This window comes from Pseudoliparis swirei, chromosome 2, assembly GCF_029220125.1.
Source record: "Pseudoliparis swirei isolate HS2019 ecotype Mariana Trench chromosome 2, NWPU_hadal_v1, whole genome shotgun sequence".
Lineage (NCBI taxonomy): Eukaryota > Metazoa > Chordata > Actinopteri > Perciformes > Liparidae > Pseudoliparis > Pseudoliparis swirei.
The window spans coordinates 1061206-1073976 of NC_079389.1; the positions used below are offsets into that span (position 1 = coordinate 1061206).

Genomic DNA, 12771 nt, shown 5'->3' on the forward strand with positions numbered 1-12771 from the left:
CATTGTTATGGTCATTATCATTGTTCTGCATGAGTATTATATAGTGGTGATTTACTCCTTTACTACACCCACTTCTGAGCAAACAATGCATATTGGTTCATCAAGTACTGTCATATACTGCTCTTTCTTAGAATATATAACTTTAATTCATATAGTTTCCTCTGTTATCCTCTCTACATGTCCCTGTAGTCATGGCCTCCTCATTGCAAATGTCGGGCTCATCATTTTCAGCAGGAGACTCTTATCTGCTGCTCCGAAGCTACAAAGAAAAATTAAGAGTCATATTACTGCTTACTTCAATATCAATATCAATAGTATATATCAATATTTGCGTAATATTTGCAAAGTCTATGGATCGCCATATTTTGGGTGATATAAAAGGGCTAATATTTTAATTCAATTTAATATTTTGCTTGAGAATAGGTTGACAACGCTACAATGATATTAATCAAGGCTACAACGTTAGCCGAATAGTTATGTTGCTAATCATTAGGCCTCTGTCTCTCTTTACCAGTTGCCACTTGTGTTTGTCCTCTTGAAAATAAATCTGTAAGCTTGGCACATTTGGCAGCATCCTCCTCCAATGCCTTTCTTTTTTTCAACCTGGCTTTTCCAGCCCCTCCTGCCCTCTTCCTCCCGTCCATCCTCCCTGACGCGTATCGTTGCGGTCGGGCCGGCCCAGCTATCGGTAGCTGAGAGAACTTTTTGGAAAAGACGGCTAAGGACCGAACCAACTCTATTAGGAAGCACTCCTCTCCCAAATTGAGTTGGTTGGTTCCATAATGGACTGAACCAACTCTATTATTTGGGAGGGGTGAACTTCCTCGCATGGTACAACCCATGCAGAGGCTGCGGTGTCAGAATGCGGAACATGTGTAGCCCACTTTAAGAGAAGATGGACTAACGTGACAAATGTCAACAAATAAAATTTTCGACCGGCCCAGAAGTGAAGCGGCCCACCGGGAACTCTCCCGATTCTCCCGATTACCCACCCCGGGCCTGGACACGATGATGTATGAAATGAGAAAAGGGGCGGAGCTCTCTTTTAGTTGTGTAGACACGCAGAAACCCAATTTAAACACCATCCCTCAATGCATCCGGTCTGTGTAAAGTTTCCCTTTGCTGCAGCTTCTCTGGTTACGTACTTACATACGTGCAAAGACCGTCAGACTTCACACGCCGTACGAGCCACGGAGATAAGCCCCGCCCCTCTAAGGCGGGAATGAAGAGAATGACGCTCATGTGATTGGGTGATAATGAGGGTGACATCCGATTGGCTACAGATTGGTCTATGTTGAAAAAAACCGGGGAGTCTCAAGATCCACAAACAAATACATAGAAATCTATATAGAAATGCATAAATATATGTGTGATTTAAATATATTTGTGATATATTTGCGTGCATTTGTAAATGTAATATATTTGTGAATTGTTCTGTGTGTGTTTGCCTTTGTGAGTCTCTGTGTGCGTTTATGAGTCTCTCTGTGTGCGTTTGTGAGTCTCTCTGTGTGCGTTTATGAGTCTCTCTGTGTGCGTTTTGTGCCTCTTGGCAGCTGTAGAGATGGGCTGTGAGCGCGGTGTCTGCGGTGGCGTTGTCTCGTCCTCTGATCGGTTATCGGGCCCAGCGCTATGGAAGCACGTTACCGCCACTGTGAGAACAACATGCGGATCCTAAAAGACTTAGCATCTCGAAATAATGAGATGGTATCTCATTATTATTCATTTCAGTTTATCAAAATATTAGAAATTGCCCTCAGACGGCTTTACAATCTGTGCACATACGACATCCCTGACCTTTGACCTCACATCGGATCAGGAACAACTCCCAAGAAATAGAAAAAACCCTTTCAGTTCTAAAAAGGTCAGAACCCTCCAGGAGAGCACAGAGGCGGACCCCTCTCCATGGAGGACATTATGAGAATTCATAATTCCCAGGATCCTCCTTGTGTTCTCTCAGTGGCGGAGCGGCTTCAGAGCCACCATGTGTTCAGACTGAACGATGAAGACGTCTGTGGAATTATTCTGGTGGCAGCTGCCGGCTCTGATGCCAGCTCACTGGCTCACGACGGGTTCTTTTCCTCCAGGCGTTACTGGAGTCGTGCAGGTTCAATTCAATTCAATTCAATTCAGTTTATTTGTATAGCCCAATTTCACAAATTACAAATTTGTCTCGGAGTGCTTTACAATCTGTACACATAGACATCCCTGCTCCAAAACCTCACATCGGACCAGGAAAAACTCCCAAATAACCCTTCAGGGGGAAAAAAGGGAAGAAACCTTCAGGAGAGCAACAGAGGAGGATCCCTCTCCAGGATGGACAGAACAATAGATGTAATGTGTACAGAAGGACAGATTTAGAGTTAAAATACATTCAATGAATATGACAGAGTGTATGAATAGTTCATAGTAGGCATATTCCACGATGGAGACCTCCACGATCCATCAGGCAGATGGAGGTAGAGAGGAGTGGGCGGAGTCTCAACAGTGGGCGGAGTCTCAACAGGACATTGGCGTCGTCAGGAGCAGGAATTCCACGACCCAGACCTCGATGATCCATCAGCAGATAGGATCTATGCCGTCTCATAGGGTCCGATGACCCCATGAGACGTGAAGTCAAAAGGACTCCGGGGAGAAAGCAGAGTTAGTAACGTGTGATTGAGAGATGAAAATTCATCCCTAAGGAGAGAAAAAAGAGGAGATAGGTGCTCAGTGCATCCTAAACGTCCCCCGGCAGCTATAAGCCTATAGCAGCATATCAAGGGGCTGGACCAGGTGAACCTGATTCAGCCCTAACTATAAGCTCTGTCAAAGAGGAAGGTCTTAAGTCTACTCTTAAACGAGGTGACTGTGTCTGCCTCCCGGACTGAAGGTGGAAGCTGGTTCCATAAAAGAGGAGCTTGATAACTAAAGGCTCTGGCTCCCATTCTACTTTTTAAGACTCTAGGAACTACAAGTAGTCCTGCATTTAGTGAGCGCAGCTCTCTAGTGGGGCAATTGCGATTCAAGTAAAAATGATTCTCTGATAACTTCATGTAATTCAAATGATATGGAAACAAAAGAAAAAATACGATGAGCAGTAATCACAGACAGCAAACTGAACAAACTAAATGGATAAAGAGAAAATGAAATGATGCTCTTACACCTTCATGGATTCATGTTTTAATAGGATTGCATTTGTTTTAATCTTTAATACTTTTTCTTAAATTGATTTATGTCCGTACTTTGCTTCATTTATACATATATATACATATATATATAAATCTAAATATATATTGCCAGGAAGTAAATGATGTCTTTCTCTGCACATCATTCATGATTGGTGGAGTCTTAACTTCCCCAGACGCATGGACGCCAGGTGACTAGTTGTGTTTTTAATATCCGGCTTCCTGTCGTGTGTAGAGTTCATCCCGAGAGAAAAGGTTCAGACAAAGTCGATCAGATAAACCGAAATGTGAAAATTACAAGTCGTGATTAAAAACAGGTCAATTTGAGGGGTCAGTAGATGATTCATGGAAATGAACATAACACACGGGTTAGTCTCTCATCTCTGCACCTTCGTGACATGACATCACATCACATCACATCACATCACATGACATCACATGTCATCACATGACATCACATCACATGACATCACATGACATGCCATCACATGCCATGGAGCTGACGCTGTTATCCAAAGTGACCTACAGTCATGTTACATCAACACACCGTAGAACAGCTACAGGGAGACACTCAGGTCATGCGTCTTGCTCAAGGACACATGGACTAGGGTGGGAATTGAACCACCAACCCCCTGATGGAAAGACAAACCTGCTGACCTCTGACCCTCAGTCATGGAAATGAACTGATGTCCATCTTCTTTCATTGTTGTGATTCAGTTGAAACATTTAAAGATTTTACATTTATTTTGTATTAGACTCAGCTTCTGACGAGAGGTCACATGTGTGTTGTGTGTTGTATGGTGTGTGTTGTGTGTTGTACGTTGTGTGTTGTGTGTTGTGTGTTGTATGTTGTGCGTTGGGTGTTGTGTGTTGTACGTTGGGTGTTGCATGTTGTGTGTTGTGTGTTGTATGCTGTGTGTTGTGTGTTGTATGTTGTGTGTTGTGTGTTGTGTGTTGTGTGTTGTATGTTGTATGCGTTGGGTGTTGTATGTTGTGTGTTGTATGTTGTGTTGTATGTTGTATGTTGTGTTGTGCGTGTTGTGTGTGTGTGTTGTATGTTGTTGTGTGTTGTGTGTGTTGTTGTTATGTTGTGTTGTATGTTGTGTGTTGTATGTTGTATGTTGTGTGTTGTATGTTGTACGTTGTGTGTTGTGTGTTGTATGTTGTGTGTTGTATGTTGTGTGTTGGTGTTGTATGTTGTGTGTTGTATGTTGTGTGTTGTGTGTTGTATGTTGTGTGTTGTGTGTTGTACGTTGTGTGTTGTATGTTGTGTGTTGTGTGTTGTGTGTGTATGTGTGTTGTGTGTTGTGTGCTGTGTGTTGTATGTTGTGTGTTGTACGTTGTGTGTTGTATGTTGTATGTTGTGTGTTGTGTGTTGTACGTTGTGTGTTGTATGTTGTGTGTTGTACATTGTATGTTGTGTGTTGTACATTGTGTGTTGTATGTTGTGTGTTGTACATTGTATGTTGTGTGTTGTACATTGTGTGTTGTATGTTGTGTGTTGTACATTGTGTGTTGTGTGTTGTACGTTGTGTGTTGTGTGGTGTGTGTTGTACATTGTATGTTGTGTGTTGTGTGTTGTACGTTGTGTGTTGTATATTGTGTGTTGTACATTGTGTGTTGTGTGTTGTACATTGTATGTTGTGTGTTGTACATTGTGTGTTGTGTGTTGTACGTTGTGTGTTGTGTGTTGTGTGTTGTGTGTTGTACATTGTATGTTGTGTGTTGTACATTGTGTGTTGTATGTTGTGTGTTGTACGTTGTGTGTTGTGTGTTGTGTGTTGTATGTTGTACGTTGTGTGTTGTGTGTTGTATGTTGTGTGTTGTACGTTGTGTGTTGTGTGTTGTACATTGTATGTTGTGTGTTGTACGTTGTGTGTTGTGTGTTGTACATTGTGTGTTGTGTGTTGTACGGTGGTCATAAGGCCCAAAGGGTTTGTGAGGCGGCTCTAGAGGCGGCGTTGAGGAGTCCGGTGTGTAAAGTGTGGTCCGTGCTCCTCCTGCTCTGTAGTTTGGCTGGACCTGCGCACTCAGACCACGGTGGAGAGTCTCATCCACAAAGCTCCGGGTCAAGACAAGAACCACCTCAAGGTGAGAGAGACGCACCGGAACACCACCGGGACGAGCAGGTGTGGAAAACCAACGCACTGGTGGTGCTTCTCACATCTTCTATTCTAACCCACAAGGGCAACAACGGTCCTCTTTTCTAAATGCCTCAACACAAGTGCTCCCCCTGTTCTTGGTCCTCTGTGTCCCTGCAGCACAAGACGGGCCTCCCCATCAGCACCTACTTCAGCGCCCTGAAGCTGCGCTGGCTGCTGGACAACGTGGAGGAGGTGCGGCGGGCGGTGCGCGGCGGGCGGGCCATGTTCGGCACGGTGGACTCGTGGATCATCTGGGTACGTTAGACGACTTGTGAAGACGTCTCACTTCGTAGTCCGTGAGCTGCACGGGATTCACGATCTAGAGAATGAATAATTATGTTTCCTCTTACTCTGAAGCCACAACAACTTTTTTTAAAATTTTATATACTGTATATTAATTTGTATTTTACAAATTAACAAGACAGGACTTTAAGGATGCAATACAAAGGGAAGGGAGAAGCAAAAGGCAAAAAATAACAACAAAAAACAGATACAAAATTGTAAAAATACGTGAAAAACCACAGCAAATAACACCTTCGCACATCACCAGTCTGACATAATCATCAAATCAAGTCAGCAGCGGTACCAGTGTTTTTAATCTGGCACAGCAAAGACCACCCCAGAGGGGTCCCCCAGGGCTAAGACTGGTTCCCATATCTTGACAAATCCCTTTAACATTGTCATGGAGGGTGTGAGTCATTTCTTCCAAAATCCCCTCGTACAAATCATCCGTAGGAGGGATATCTTTAGAAATCCAGAATTTAAGGATAGTCTTTCGTGTTTTATCCAATATGTTACAATCATTTTAGCGTTGTTGTTACTTTACAACACCTTTTCTTTGACGCACACTCAGTCCAGCGTTGTTTTTCCCCCTCAGTGCCTGACGGGGGGCAGCAACGGGGGGGTCCACTGCACAGACGTGTCCAACGCCAGCCGCACAATGCTCTTCAACATCCACAGCTTGGCGTGGGATCCGGAGCTCTGCAGGTGAACCAACACCAGGGCCTCACACACACACAGTGTGTTCCCAGGTCTTCCACACACACACACACACACACACCGCAGAACCTCTGTCTGTTACCTTCTGTACACGATGGCACCAACATGCTGCTGTTGTTGTTGTTGTTGTTGTTGTTGTGCTGCTTCCAGGTACTTTGACATCCCGATGGAAATCCTCCCCCAAGTCAGAAGCTCCTCTGAGATATACGGCTGGATGGTGAGCTCACTCTGAAGTTCTCTTACGGTTTCGGGCCCCCGCGGCCCAGCATGCATTGCTCCCCTCATTTCAGAGTTGTGAATGCAACTAATCCTACCATGTTCACGGAGTCTCAACAGGCTCTCAAAAAGGTCTCAACAGAGTCTCAACAGGGTCAACAGGGTCTCAACAGGGTCAACAGAGTCTCAACAGGGTCAACAGGGTCTCAACAGGGTCAACAGGGTCTCAACAGGGTCAACAGGGTCTCAACAGGGTCAACAGAGTCTCAATAGAGTCAACAGGGTCTCAACAGGGTCAACAGAGTCTCAACAGGGTCTCAACAGAGTCTCAACAGGGTCAACAGGGTCAACAGAGTCTCAACAGGGTCAACAGGGTCAACAGGGTCAACAGGGTCAACAGAGTCTCAACAGGGTCTCAACAGGGTCAACAGAGTCTCAACAGGGTCTCAACAGAGTCTCAACAGGGTCAACAGGGTCAACAGGGTCTCAACAGGGTCTCAACAGGGTCAACAGAGTCTCAACAGGGTCAACAGAGTCTCAACAGGGTCTCAACAGGGTCAACAGAGTCTCAACAGGGTCAACAGAGTCTCAACAGGGTCAACAGGGTCAACAGAGTCTCAACAGAGTCTCAACAGGGTCAACAGAGTCTCAACAGAGTCAACAGGGTCTCAACAGAGTCTCAACAGGGTCAACAGAGTCTCAACAGGGTCAACAGGGTCTCAACAGGGTCAACAGAGTCTCAACAGGGTCAACAGAGTCTCAACAGGGTCTCAACAGGGTCAACAGGGTCTCAACAGAGTCTCAACAGGGTCAACAGGGTCTCAACAGGGTCTCAACAGGGTCAACAGAGTCTCAACAGGGTCTCAACAGGGTCAACAGGGTCTCAACAGAGTCTCAACAGGGTCAACAGGATCTCAACAGGGTCAACAGGGTCTCAACAGGGTCAACAGGGTCTCAACAGAGTCTCAACAGGGTCAACAGGGTCTCAACAGAGTCTCAACAGAGTCTCAACAGGGTCAACAGGGTCTCAACAGAGTCTCAACAGGGTCAACAGAGTCTCAACAGGGTCAACAGGGTCTCAACAGGGTCAACAGAGTCTCAACAGGGTCAACAGGGTCTCAACAGGGTCAACAGAGTCTCAACAGGGTCTCAACAGGGTCTCAACAGGGTCTCAACAGGGTCAACAGGGTCTCAACAGAGTCTCAACAGGGTCAACAGGATCTCAACAGGGTCAACAGGGTCTCAACAGGGTCTCAACAGGGTCAACAGGATCTCAACAGGGTCAACAGAGTCTCAACAGGGTCTCAACAGGGTCAACAGAGTCTCAACAGGGTCTCAACAGGGTCAACAGGGTCAACAGAGTCTCAACAGGGTCTCAACAGGGTCAACAGGGTCAACAGAGTCTCAACAGGGTCTCAACAGGGTCAACAGAGTCTCAACAGGGTCTCAACAGGGTCAACAGGGTCAACAGAGTCTCAACAGGGTCAACAGGGTCTCAACAGGGTCAACAGAGTCTCAACAGGGTCTCAACAGGGTCAACAGAGTCTCAACAGGGTCTCAACAGGGTCTCAACAGGGTCAACAGGGTCTCAACAGGGTCAACAGGATCTCAACAGGGACAACAGAGTCTCAACAGGGTCAACATGGTCTCAACAGGGTCAACAGAGTCTCAACAGGGTCTCAACAGGGTCAACAGAGTCTCAACAGGGTCTCAACAGGGTCAACAGGGTCAACAGAGTCTCAACAGGGTCTCAACAGGGTCTCAACAGGGTCAACAGAGTCTCAACAGGGTCAACAGAGTCTCAACAGGGTCAACAGAGTCTCAACAGGGTCTCAACAGGGTCAACAGAGTCTCAACAGGGTCAACAGGGTCAACAGAATCTCAACAGGGTCAACAGAGTCTCAACAGGGTCAACAGAGTCTCAACAGGGTCAACAGGGTCTCAACAGGGTCAACAGAGTCTCAACAGAGTCTCAACAGGGTCAACAGGGTCTCAACAGGGTCAACAGGGTCAACAGAGTCTCAACAGGGTCAACAGGGTCTCAACAGGGTCAACAGAGTCTCAACAGAGTCTCAACAGGGTCAACAGGATCATTATTATCATTATTATCGGCTGTATTTAATTCACTGAGCGCAGATGACCGTGAGAGGTTTCTGGATCCAGGAGTCTTTCATTGTGTTGAATGAGCTGATAAAATGCCATGTAGCCGTGTGTGTGTGTGTGTGTGTGTGTGTGTGTAAGCTGATTGGTGGTGGTGTACTCTGCCCTGCAGGTCACAGCTCAGCAACGCGGCAGCTCTGTTTGTTTTCTTTATGGGTCTGATTGGTCTTTCTCCAGAACGTAGTTACTTATTGTTCCCCTGACCTTTGACCCCGTCACGTGACCTGGCCGGCTCATTGGGCTGCGAGGACTCGTCACTGGACAGTTTTTTATGGTTGAATCTGCACATTTCAACGGGAAAGTTCCTAATCCTGTAAATGATGAGCGCTGATCACGTTGTGATCTGAAGGACTGATCAGTCTCCGTCACACTCCGGACTCTCTGGTTACGCTACAGGGTGGAGTCACATGACGCGTTGAGCTGAGGGTGGAGTCACATGACGCGTTGAGCAGAGGGTGGAGTCACATGACGCGTTGAGCTGAGGGTGGAGTCACATGACGCGTTGAGCTGAGGGTGGAGTCACATGACGCGTTGAGCAGAGGGTGGAGTCACATGACGCGTTGAGCAGAGGGTGGAGTCACATGACGCGTTGAGCTGAGGGTGGAGTCACATGACGCGTTGAGCTGAGGGTGGAGTCACATGACGCGTTGAGCTGAGGGTGGAGTCACATGACGCGTTGAGCTGAGGGTGGAGTCACATGACGCGTTGAGCTGAGGGTGGAGTCACATGACGCGTTGAGCAGAGGGTGGAGTCACATGACGCGTTGAGCTGAGGGTGGAGTCACATGACGCGTTGAGCTGAGGGTGGAGTCACATGACGCGTTGAGCTGAGGGTGGAGTCACATGACGCCTTGAGCTGAGGGTGGAGTCACATGACGCGTTGAGCTGACGGTGGAGTCACATGACGCGTTGAGCTGAGGGTGGAGTCACATGACGCGTTGAGCTGAGGGTGGAGTCACATGATGCGTTGAGCTGAGGGTGGAGTCACATGACGCGTTGAGCTGAGGGTGGAGTCACATGACGCGTTGAGCTGAGGGTGGAGGTGCTCGGCTTCAGGAGGAGTCAGGCAACAACATCAGTTTAGTCTTAGAAAGGTGAAGTTATTAAAAAAAATAGTGATATTATGGAGATGTCTGTGGCATCGAGGTGAATGTCCTGTTCCACAAGTTCACTACAATGCCAACACTTATTTATTGATGTGTGTGTGTGTGTGTGTGTGTGTGTGCGTCTGTGTGTCTGTCTATGTGTGTGTGTGTGTGTGTGTGTGTGTGTTCTCTCCAAGCAGAAGTCCAGCTCTCTGGCAGGAGTTCCCATCTCCGGGGTGAGTCTCTCAGTCTCCCAGTCTCTCAGTCTCTGAGTCTCTGAGTCTCTCAGTCTCTCCGTCTCTCAGTCTCTGAGTCTCTGAGTCTCTGAGTCTCTGAGTCTCTCAGTCTCTCAGTCTCTCAGTCTCTCAGTCTCTGAGTCTCTCAGTCTCTCAGTCTCTCAGTCTCTCAGTCTCCCAGTCTCTCAGTCTCTGAGTCTCTGAGTCTCTCAGTCTCTCAGTCTCTGAGTCTCTCAGTCTCTCAGTCTCTGAGTCTCTCAGTCTCTCAGTCTCTCAGTCTCTGAGTCTCTCAGGGTCCCAGCCTGCTGGTCTCTGTCCACCTGAACACAGAAAGTCACTCACTATTGACTTTAGTGCAGCTGGTTGTGTTTGTATTGTGTGTTCATACGTTTGAATCATATTCTTTTTATGTGAAATGTTAATATCTTGGTCAACCTAATTAAAGTCATTCTTATCATGTGTGTGTATATATGTGTGTATATGTGGGTGTGTTGACCGCCCTCTGACTGCCGCCTTGTTTCCATCAGTGTCTCGGCGACCAATCGGCTGCTCTGGTTGGTCAGATGTGCTTCCAGGAAGGCCAGGCCAAAAACACGTGAGCCGACCTTTGACCTCCTGGTGTTTCATCGTTGTTGAAACCAGATACTTATAGATGCCTTAACCATGGAGACAGTAAAGGTTTCCAGTGGGAAGCCGCTAGGCTCGAGCTATGCATGTCATAACGTAACTGTCGGCATATACAATACTTCTGATCATGAAATCAAGGTTAAATCAAGGTGAACTGAAGGGACTCACCAATTATCATGTTCTAAGACTGTGGAAATGGAGTAGCATGAAGGGAAAGACCTCAAATAAAGGTGTGTAAAATATGTTTATAGGAGAGAAACACCCTAAACACCTAAAAAGTCAAGTTAGAATAAGGACGAAGGAGACCAACGATGGGGTTTGTATCAGGCTGCTGATTGGTCCTCAGGGAGAGCATCCTCACTGACCACGCCCAACTTTAAACATGATCCCCTTTGTTTCGTGGAATAAAGATACACGGATAAATAGAAACTGGTTCTCGTACGCCGACGACCACAACAATAAATGAACTGACAAATACGTAATTTAAATAGTATTCAGTGAGTCACAATCCTGAAATCGGCTACAAACGCAGACGCAGACGTAAACACAGACGTAGACGCAGACGTAAACACAGACGTAGACGCAGATGTAGACGTAAACGTAGAGGCAGACGTAGACGCAGACGCATTCAGACATGGAGATGCTTCTAGATGAGAGATGTGACTTTGTCCCCGTTGTTCTGTGAGTGCGCCTCACTCTGAGTCTACGCCTCACTCTGAGTCTACGCCTCACTCTGAGTACGCCTCACTCTGAGTACGCCTCACTCTGAGTCTACGCCTCACTCTGAGTCTACGCCTCACTCTGAGTACGCCTCACTCTGAGTACGCCTCACTCTGAGTACGCCTCACTCTGAGTACGCCTCACTCTGAGTCGCCTCACCTGAGTACGCCTCACTCTGAGTCTACGCCTCACTCTGAGTACGCCTCACTCTGAGTACGCCTCACTCTGAGTACGCCTCACTCTGAGTCTACGCCTCACTCTGAGTACGCCTCACTCTGAGTACGCCTCACTCTGAGTACGCCTCACTCTGAGTACGCCTCACTCTGAGTACGCCTCACTCTGAGTCGCCTCACTCTGAGTCGCCTCACTCTGAGTCGCCTCACTCTGAGTCGCCTCACTCTGAGCACGCCTCACTCTGAGTCGCCTCACTCTGAGTCGCCTCACTCTGAGTCGCCTCACCTGAGTCACGCCTCACTCTGAGCACGCCTCACTCTGAGTCGCCTCACTCTGAGTCGCCTCACTCTGAGTCGCCTCACCTGAGTACGCCTCACTCTGTGTGTACGCCTCACTCTGAGTACGCCTCACTCTGAGTACGCCTCACTCTGAGTCTACGCCTCACTCTGAGTACGCCTCACTCTGAGTACGCCTCACTCTGTGTACGCCTCACTCTGAGTATGCCTCACTCTGAGTCGCCTCACTGAGTCGCCTCACTCTGAGTCGCCTCACTCTGAGTCGCCTCACTCTGAGTCGCCTCACTCTGTGTCGCCTCACTCTGAGTCGCCTCACTCTGAGTCGCCTCACCTGAGTACGCCTCACTCTGAGTACGCCTCACTCTGTGTGTACGCCTCACTCTGAGTACGCCTCACTCTGAGTACGCCTCACTCTGAGTACGCCTCACTCTGAGTACGCCTCACTCTGAGTACGCCTCACTCTGAGTACGCCTCACACTGAGTACGCCTCACTCTGAGTACGCCTCACTCTGTGTGTACGCCTCACTCTGAGTACGCCTCACTCTGAGTACGCCTCACTCTGAGTCGCCTCACCTGAGCACGCCTCACTCTGAGTCGCCTCACTCTGAGCACGCCTCACTCTGAGTCGCCTCACCTGAGTCGCCTCACCTGAGCACGCCTCACTCTGAGTCGCCTCACCTGAGTCGCCTCACCTGAGTCGCCTCACCTGAGTCGCCTCACTCTGAGCACGCCTCACCTGAGTCGCCTCACTCTGAGTCGCCTCACCTGAGCACGCCTCACCTGAGTCGCCTCACTCTGAGTCGCCTCACCTGAGTCGCCTCACTCTGAGTCGCCTCACCTGAGTCGCCTCACCTGAGTCGCCTCACTCTGAGTACGCCTCACTCTGTGTGTACGCCTCACTCTGAGTACGCCTCACTCTGAGTACGCCTCACTTTGAGTACGCCTCACTCT

The 12771-nt window shown here is 47.9% G+C and overlaps 1 protein-coding gene across 1 annotated transcript in view; it reads left to right on the forward strand.

Moving 5' to 3' along the window:
• LOC130201608 (glycerol kinase-like) overlaps positions 1–12771 on the forward strand; it is a 36062-nt gene that overhangs the window by 7762 nt on the left and 15529 nt on the right. Inside the window, exons 5-10 of the mRNA XM_056426686.1 lie at positions 5176–5255; positions 5426–5563; positions 6186–6295; positions 6458–6524; positions 9968–10003; positions 10531–10598. Coding sequence (XP_056282661.1) covers positions 5176–5255; positions 5426–5563; positions 6186–6295; positions 6458–6524; positions 9968–10003; positions 10531–10598 — 499 coding nt within the window. The remainder of the gene's footprint in view (positions 1–5175; positions 5256–5425; positions 5564–6185; positions 6296–6457; positions 6525–9967; positions 10004–10530; positions 10599–12771) is intronic.